This window comes from Emys orbicularis, chromosome 13, assembly GCF_028017835.1.
Source record: "Emys orbicularis isolate rEmyOrb1 chromosome 13, rEmyOrb1.hap1, whole genome shotgun sequence".
NCBI classification, from domain to species: Eukaryota; Metazoa; Chordata; order Testudines; family Emydidae; genus Emys; species Emys orbicularis.
Window position 1 is genome coordinate 12,222,931 of NC_088695.1, and position 9,724 is coordinate 12,232,654.

General features: G+C 42.9%; 1 protein-coding gene across 1 annotated transcript; it reads left to right on the forward strand.

Annotated features, from left to right (window-relative positions):
- Positions 1-643: 643 nt before the first annotated feature.
- LOC135887864 (olfactory receptor 14A16-like) lies at positions 644-1,603 on the forward strand. Its single transcript, XM_065415644.1, has one exon. It carries the CDS (start codon positions 644-646, stop codon positions 1,601-1,603), a length of 960 nt encoding a protein of 319 aa, XP_065271716.1.
- The last annotated feature ends 8,121 nt before the right edge of the window (positions 1,604-9,724 follow it).

A 9,724-nucleotide genomic window follows, 5' to 3' on the forward strand; every position in this document is an offset into this window, starting at 1 on the left:
TGAGTATAAACGGTGTAAATGGGTGTGCAGAACTTACACATAAGAAGACATGGGGCCATGTTTCCAAAGGCATTACAGCACCGAGTGGGATTTTCAGAAGCACCTAGGAGCTTATAACTCCTTGATTTCAAGGGGTGTTGAGGTCCCTGATGCTTTTGAGAATCCCACAGATGAGCTGCTACTTACGATGCTGGGTGAGTCTACATGGGAATCAGGCTGTGTTGGCATTTTAGTCTATCCGTTTCATGGACAAGCTGTGAGCTTGGTGATGGTCGCAAGAGAGGGACTTCCTTTGGAAGAATTGTTGGGTTTGGATTGTAGTTTGTTCCATCCTTCATACTGCATTTTAACAAGCCACATCTTGGGCCAAATCCTCAGATGGGGTAAAGTAATGAAGCTCCATTGACTTTAAATGAGCCAACCCAATTTACACTAGTGTGATAACGTGACTGATTGATTGTCAGAGGTGAGGAGCACTAACAAAACCTCGTCATTGCAAGTGACGAGTGCTGTGCACCTTTGACTTTTATATAATGAGATATTAGAGAAAAGGGAATCAGGGCCATCCCCACTGTCGCTCTAATCCTGACCATTGTCTTTCTCATTCCCCCTACAGCCATCACAGAATGGACTGAGGAAGAAAATGTCCAACCAAACGACCATGACTGAATTCCTTCTCCTGGGATTCTCTGATGTTCCGGAACTGCAGATTTTACACTTTATGGTTTTTCTAGTGCTTTACCTGGCATCCCTGCTGGGGAACCTTCTCACCATCACAGCGATAACCCTCAACCACCAACTTCACACCCCCATGTACTTCTTCCTGATGAATCTCTCCATCCTAGACCTCGGCTCCATCTCTGTCACCATCCCCAAATCCATGGCCAACTCCCTCATGAACACAAGAGTGATTTCTTATTCTGGATGTGTCACCCAAGTCTTTCTTTTCTTCTTCTTCGCTGCAGCAGATTTTGCCATACTGACCATCATGGCGTACGACCGATATGTCGCCATCTGCCAACCACTGCACTATGAGACAGTGATGAACAGAAAAGCTTGTGTCCAAATGGCCGCCAGTGCCTGGATCAGTGTTTTTCTCTACTCTGCAGTGCACACTGGAAACACGTTTGCAATATCCTTCTGCGGAGGCAACATGGTGGATCAGTTCTTCTGTGAAATCCCCCAGCTACTCAAGCTCGCCTGCTCTGACTCAGACCTCAGTGAAGTCGGGTTTCTCATCTTTAGTGTGTGCCTAACCTCAAGCTGCTTTGTTTTCATAATTGTGTCATATGTTCAGATCTTCACCACAGTGGTGAGAATCCCCTCTGAGCAGGGCCGACATAAAGCCTTCTCCACCTGCCTCCCTCACCTCATTGTGGTCTCATTGTTTATTTGCACAGGGACCTTTGCCTACTTGAAACCCACCTCCAGCTCAACCTCAGGTCTGGATCTCGTGGTGGCTGTTCTCTATTCTGTGTTGCCACCAATGATGAATCCGATCATCTACAGCATGAGAAACAAGGAGCTCAAAGGTGCACTGAGTAAACTGATAGGTCAGAGGTTATTCTCTAAGAATAAAATGTCCATATTTCTCCTTCAGTAACAATTTCATTCTGTGTTTCTTTATATAATCAGCTGATGACATTATTGCCTCCATGACAAAATACTGTTCAATCTGTTTATGCAGAATTGGGTATTTATACTAGTAAAACTCCAGACAAACATGACTCAAGAAAAAAGAAGTTATTATAGGTTTACACCAATGTAAATAAGATCAGAATCTATCTATCGTATACTGCTACCCATCACCATACTATCTGAACACCTTGCCCATCAAATCAGTAGCCATAGCAAAGTCCCTAGTGAGGACTCTGGCTCTTCTTATTTTGGGGGGTAATTTCTGATTGAGGTATCAATGCATTTGTTCTTTGTATTTCTTGTTTACTTGTTTGTCAGATTTTTATCTTTTTTTTTTCTTTGCTTGACTCGTTGGCTGGTGGTTTGGTTTGTTTCTTTGGAGGTGGGAAAGCCTGGGGAGGTGGTGAGCGTTTGGTTAGACAGGATTTTCGATGTTTGTTCTCTCTTGGAAGTGCCAGTATATCATCACTTTGATGGGGTTTTCTGAGTGAGCTGAAGGTTTGCTCCCCACAACGACAACCTCATTTAGTCATAATGATAGATTTCTATTTGATTGTGAATTATTTTAGCTAGCTAGGTAAATAATGAATAATCTATGGAGATTATTGTGCAAATTATTGTGCTTCTTTTCCTGTTAATGATTGTCTATGTCCAGATCATGATTTTCTGATAAATACTCCTTATTAAACATTATTTAACAATGATTTTTATGGCTATATCTTAGTCTATCTGTCATTTACAAACAGTTCATCCTAAAATACTTGGTGTTTGAACTTTGAGCTGTTATGACAGGATACATTTTTAACATGCACTCTTTCATTTCTCTGAACAAATGGAAGTATCACACTTGGGATCCTTAAAAATCAAGGAAGCAATCCTCAGCTCGTTTAAATTGTCATAGCTACATTGAAGTCAATAGATCTCTGAGAATTTTCACCAGCTGAGGATCTGCTCCAAACACTCATGATTATGAATTTAAAACTCACTCCCTTTGAATACTCTGTACAAAGGCCCTGATTCCACAGCCACTTCAACACAGTCTTTACTTTAATCGCATGAGTGGCCCCATTGAAGGTTTAAAGGTAAACTCATGCTTAAGTCCCTGTTTGATATGGGTTAGGGTTATGCATAGGGCTTAACGCTAACAACAAACTGGTGTCAGACCCAGACACTGTCTCCATTTCTCTCCTTTCCCAGTCAAATAAAGCCTTACAATTGGTGCATTGGAATTACTCTCCCCTTCTTGGGTCTGAATTATTAACATAAAATAATTTTTTTATCTCAAAGCCAGAATCTCTGGGCCTTCTTCTCCAGACTTACCAGTCCTTTACGACTTTTCATCCTCAACCTCTCCCTCCTGGAAATCCTGCTCACCAGCATGCTCATCACCAAGATGTTGACCAACATGGTGTGCAATTGGAAGATCAGTTTCTTCCCTAGCTTCCATGCAAGTGCCATTGCGTGCACTGGCCAAAACCCCGTCCCATTTGACTAAATGTCACTGTTTCCAGAAACGTTCCTGTTTGCATGGCTGGAATGTTCGCACAGGGGCCATCAACTCAGCTGAATCACATTCCCTGAAAAAGCAAAGTTATTATTCATACAAAAAGATTTAGCTGTATTCATTCAGTTTTTCCAGTGACACAGAGTAGGAGCTCACTTCAGCTTCTGGCAGAGGAAAATCACAAGGTAGCTCACAAGTAGAGCTGGATGGAAAATTTCTGATGAAACAGAGTTTTGTCCAAAATGCTGATTCATAGAACCCCAAATAATTCACAGAAACATCTCAGGTTTGATGGACTTTCAGGGAAGCAAGGTCAGATTGGCAATGGACTGCCTGTCTGCCAAGCTGAGCTGCTAAGGAGCAGGAAGTTTGAAGACCCTGGTATGGGCTCCCAGAGGCCGTGGCTCTAGGGTAATCTCAGCATGCAGACGGCCCTGGCCCAGGAACACCAGGGCTTCCAGACGTCCGGGCCAGCTGGCTTCCTAAAATGGCCACTGAGTCACATAGTCTGGGCAACCAGCTGGCCAGGGAACCTGGAATCAGCTGTTGAGTGAAACTCACATTCTGCTCCTATTAGTAGCCATGAAACTGACAAGAATGTCAATTTCACTCAGGAGATGCCGGGGTCCTGTGGAGTAAATTTTGTTTCTGAAGCACCATGTGTTGGTGTTTGTAAAACATTCCCCCCCCCCCGACCCCCAGAGTTTTCAGTTAGAGGGAAATTTTGAAATAGCAACATTTCCCACAAAGCGGAAATCCCATGTTTTGGCCAGCTCTGCTTTCAAGCTTTGTTTGTTGTTATGGCCTCATTGGAAAACATCAAGGTACAGTGTCCCTCCTCTTATCCTAATGTAGACACCAGGGCAACAGTAATCTGCTGAGGCACCTGAACAAACCAATGATGCTTCATTGACAGTGGAATTGTCTTCTGAAGTTGCAAACCAAGTCTGTTGACCTTCAAGATGTGCTGCTGGCCTACCTATTCTCCCAATCTTTCCTTGAGTGCTTGGCTGGGTTGATAGGAAAATTATATGGGAGTTTCATTGGTTGAGGAGGGAGAATGTTAAAGTCAATGAATGGGGAATGATCTACTGGTCAGTGAAAAGGGAAGAAGTCTAGTTTGGTTAAGTCGAATTGTATGGATTTTGAATAGGGAATAAGGAGGAGGGAAGGTCTGTGATTGTTGTCAAGTGCAGAAGACTATGGGTGATGAAGGGCAAAGAGGTCTATGGCTGGTTCTGCTGGAGAATGTTTTGGTGGGTGAATGGAGGATAATCTAATAATTGGTAGGGGGCAGAGGAATCTATGGGTGGTGAAGGACAGATTTGTCTGGTTAGTGGAGGGCAGAGAAGTCTACTGCTGGTTGAAGGAGGAAAATATTCTCATTGACTGATGGGGGAAATTTTGCCATTGGTTAATGGTGAAAAATTACAGTCAGTTAATGGGAGAGTTTTATGCTGAAGGAAGGAGAATGTTTCCCAGGATGAATGGGTGAGGATTTGGTGGACCAAGTCAGTGTATTTTGCATATATTCTTACAATACTGGGGAGAGGTCTAGCGTTTTGGCTTTCTCATGAGTCCAAAAGAACAAATAACACAAATATTGCTGTCACTTGATTTTACGGCATTTCTGAGAACTTGCAAGGAGTCTCCAGCCTTGAAGCTATGGGTCTCGCGAGGAACAGCACAAATTCAGCTCTTATGTAAACTGGCAGGGCAATGTTAACTACATTAAGGTCATGCCCTCTGACACCAGTATTGGATTTGAATCACTGAGTGTTATAGCACCGGTAGTACCCCATTTCAATAGAAGGGGTAATTGTTCTGCCACTCTTGCTGGCTTCTTTCAATAATTAAGATTCTGGGACCTGGTGTGTCAGTGACTTTAGACACTACACTGATGAATGGAGGAGAGAAAGAGAGATCATCCTTGATACGGGCTTGCATAGAGAAAGGATCCAGTGCCCCTGTTCACATTGTCAGTGTTAGGGGTATTCTGATGTTAGGCTCCCACAGTCACTCCATTTGAAGCTGTTCAACTCTGGATAAATAATGGTTAGTTCTTCCCAATTTCTTTATGGTGGCCTGTACAAAATGCACTGGGGATCTTTGTCCAGGTCCTAGAGGATGTCTCCCCATCACACTAATATCAACATTACTGGCCATAATATGTACCCTTATGGTCCATTACTAAGGAAGCATACAAGGATATGGAGAAGGTAATCTCTTTTTATGTACAGAAAGGGTCCTTCCAGGGCAGAGTAGAGGCACATTTCCAGATACTGTCGAGTGGGGGAAGATTGCAGAGCTGCCACTTGGGCTTCTGTGTGCTTTGATTTGTTCTACAACTGGAGGAGTGTTAACGGGACACTTCATCTTGAATGGTTCCTTGGAATATGCGCTAACTACTTATGCTAAACTATCTGTTCTACCTCATATTTAGCCGTGACACTGTTGCCTTGTCTACATTACACAGTTTTGTCGACAAAAGGCAGCTTCTGTCAACAAAACAGTGGTGGTGTACACACTGCAATTCTCAGCCCACTGATTTAACTCTCCTGCTACACCAACATAATAAAACCACCTCGATGAGAGGCGTAGAGTTTTTTGCGACATAGATAGAGCGACACAGCGTCAGTGTAGACACTGAGTTCCTTACATCACCGTAACTGGCCTCCAGGAGGTACCCCACAATGCCCACCGTGACCGCTCTGGTCACCGTTTTGAACTCTGCTGCCCTGCATCCAGCTACACAGGCATGCTCCCCTCCTCTTTCAAAGCCCCAGGAAGTTTTGAAATTGCTCTTCCTGTTTGCTTGGTGTGGAGACTTCACATAGCTACTCTCCAGCTGAGCATGCTAGCTCCCTGCAGCAAACACATTCCTGCCTGGACTGCATGGGAGGGGGTGGATCTCCTGGGTTTGTGGGGAGAGGAGGTTGTGGGTCTGTGGCTGGGTCTGTGGGGAGAAATCACTGTAGGGAGACAGTGGGAGATAATCACATGGACCTCCCTACACTGTGTTTTCCCCAGGAATTGAAATTAGGGAGGGTGTTGGAATATTCGGCGGGGGGCGGGGGGTGGCGGTGAGGGCAAACAAAGGTTGAGACTGTGAGTGCACAGGTGGGCTGTATGGCAACATAGTAAAAACTGAAAAATGTTTCATGACCATTTTATTAAATTGAACTCATGTTTTAAAATCATCATAAAAATTAAAGTTGGCTACTCAAGCCTACTAGGAAGCACAGCATCTACATCCGTCTTGGTTTCTTGCACTCTTTGGTGTCTTCTTGTGTGTCCGTTACTTCTAGTCCTTCATGACATGCTGATGATCCGGCAGAAGGTGACTTCTTTTAGAAAATAAAATGAGGAGAAGGAACACTCAACTATAGCTGTTGTGACTGGGAATAGAAAGAGATGAATTCCTATATCTTTCATCCCAGGAAACATAGCACAAAAATTGGGTCGAACCACTAGTGATGATAAAGAAGTTGAAGTTAAATCTTCATTCGTTCATTGTATGATATTACACTCTGTATTCAAATTCTCTTTTCTGTCCTGATCACATGGCAACCCCATTGCTGGTAGTGCCTTATTCCACTCATCTCTCAGTGTTTTATAAGACAGGCATCTCTAAAAATGACGTGGAGGTTGATAGAATCCAGAAATCGCTATTGTAGATTTGTAAGAATCAAGTCTGTGTACTTTTTCAGCTGGCTTAACAAACACTTCTTGTCCTCTTCACTTAAGGAGTCAATATATTAAGTTGCCTTCATTAGTCAACTTCTGAACTGGTGTCTTTGCTTCTTCCAGTACATTTTCAATGGACATCTCTGACTAATCCAAGGCTAGCTTCTATTGCTGGACAAAGATCTTCTACTGTTCCAGCAGATGCCTGGATGACATTGTACAATGATCCAAGTGGTTTCAACAGGAGACTTACAAGAGAGAAAATGGCAATAATCTTCTCTGAACATAGTAGCAAAAGTAATCCACCCGCCTCACTACTTAGATCTGTCCTATCTCGGTGGATACTTTCCAAAGCCAGTAATAACTGGTGCAGTAATTTTAAGACAACAGCCGAGGATCGCTCATGAGAAAGCCAGCAGGTTTTCCCAGGTTGGATTAATTTGAACTTCAATCCCAGTGTATATTTTATTTGTTTCCAAGAGGTTCAGTCCTTTTGGACTCTTGGTGGAAAAAAAGAGTATAAAAAGCCATTAGATTTATGCCATTTTAATGTCTTTTGAAGATTCTGCAGCTTGTACTAGCACTTGCTGGAGTAGATGGCCTCTGCAGTGTGTATAGGAGAGATTAGGGTTACACTTTTCTCTGAGCAAAGCTTGTACTCCACTATGTCTTACAGAGATGTTTGTAGCTCCATCAAATGCACAAGCAGCCATCTGTTTGGGGTTCAATTTACACGCATTTAACTCTTCTAAGATGTCACAGATGCAGCTGATGTGTCTTCTATAACCTGAACACCTGAAATGCGTCTACTGGCCTACCACAAACATCAGTGACATACACAATGACTTAATACTTGATACTTAATACTTGATGCCTATTTGCACTGGTGCATTCATCAGCCATGTATGAACATATTTTGAATATGGTGAGAGAGTTCTTCACTTTTTCAACTGCTGAGTCTTTCACTGTTGCACCACATGCTTCTGGAGAGTCAGCTGAGCTTTTTCAGAAAGATAGTGAGCATTTGCCAGTCTTGTTCAAAACCAGTCTCCAAGTTCAGGATTAACAAGTGACAATGCACTTAACATTGGCCTCTTGTTTGTAGTGTGTGGTATGATGCAACAGCCATGTTGGTTCACATAAACTGAGTTGTGTCTCCAGCATTCTTAACAGCCTCAGTAAGTTCTTATAAAATTGGATTTGACAGTGACTGCCTTATAAGGCTTTCTGCACGTTGATGCAGTCCAGAGGCATGGTGTTTTGCAGGCTTTTCATACAGGTTGCCAGTATTAGTTTAGCTGATCAATCTGGCAAACCAGGCTCCTCCACTATTACTATATAAATCCATGATATGCCCACATCTGGAATACTGCATGCAGTTCTGGTCACCCGATCTCAAAAAAATATATATTGGAATTGGAAAAGGTATAGAGAAGGGCAGCAAAAATGATTAGGGGTATGGAACAGATTCCATGTAAGGAGAGATTAATAAGACTGGGACTTTTCAGCTTGGAAAAGAGACGACTAAGAGGGGATATGATAGAGGCTTATAAAATCTTGACTGATGTTGAGAAAATGAATAAGGAAGTGTTATTTACCTCTTCACTTAACACAAGAACCAGGGGTCACCCAATGAAATTAATAGGCAGCAGGTTAAAATAAACAAAAGGAAGTGTTTTTTCACACAACACACAGGCACCCATGTAACTAATTGCCAGGGATGTTGTGGAGGCCAAATTTATAACAGGGTTCAAAAAAGAACTAGATAAGTTCCTGGAGGTTAACTCCTTCAATGGCTATTAGCCAGGATGGGCATGGATGCAAAACCATGCTCTGAGTGCCCCTAGCCTCTGTTTGCCAGAAGCTGGGAATGGACAACAGGGGATGAATCACTCCATGATTCCCTATTCTGTTCATTCCCTCTGAAGCACCTGGAATAGTCACTGTTGGAAGACAGGATACTGGGATAGATGGACGATTGGTCTGATCCAGTATGGCAGTTCTTACATAAAAATAATTATAATAATAAAAAAGTTTAGTACAGAAACTCCCCAAAATAATGACCTCTTGAGATAGCGATGTTGTGAGATAACGACCTTGGCAAATAATGCATTTTAAAAATCTTGGCCTATACTATATATATACAGAGAGAGAGAGAAAGAGAAAGAGAGAGAGAGAGAGAGAGAGAGAGAAGTTTCCCAGTCACAAATCTAGCATTCTGGAGTGAAGTCACTAAAACATAGTCCAATGCTCTAGCCGCTGTTGTTTGTCATGCCACCATTCTTTGTATCACTGTGTCCCCAATTGCCCTGCACTGTCACCTTCTGCTGCCACCTGCCTCTGTGATATCTGCAAGTTTCTCGAGGTTCCACCCACCTCTCAGCGATTTCAGCTCTCAGTGGGGGAACCTTGCTGCCAGATCTAATGTATCCAAGGGTGCTGAAGGAATTGGCTGATATGATTGCAGAGCCATTGGCCATTATCTTTGAAAATTCATGGTGATTCGGGGAGGTCGAGGACGATTGGAGAAAGGCAAATATAGTGCCCATATATTAAAAAGGGAAGAAAGAGAACCCAGGGAACTACAGACTGGTCAGCCTCACTTCACTCTCCAGAAAAATCATGGAGCAGGTCCTCGGGGAATCAATTTTGAAGCACTTGGAGGAGAGGAAGGTGATCAGGAACAGTAAACATGGATTCACCAAGGGCAAGTCATGCTTGACCAACCTGATTGCCTTTTATGATGAGATAACTGTCTCTGTGGATATGGGGAAAGCAGTGGACATGATATATCTTGACTTTAGCAAAGCTGTTGATATGGAATCCCACAGTATTCTTGCCATCAAGTTAAAAAACTATGGATTGGATGAATGGACTATAAGATGCCTAGAAAGC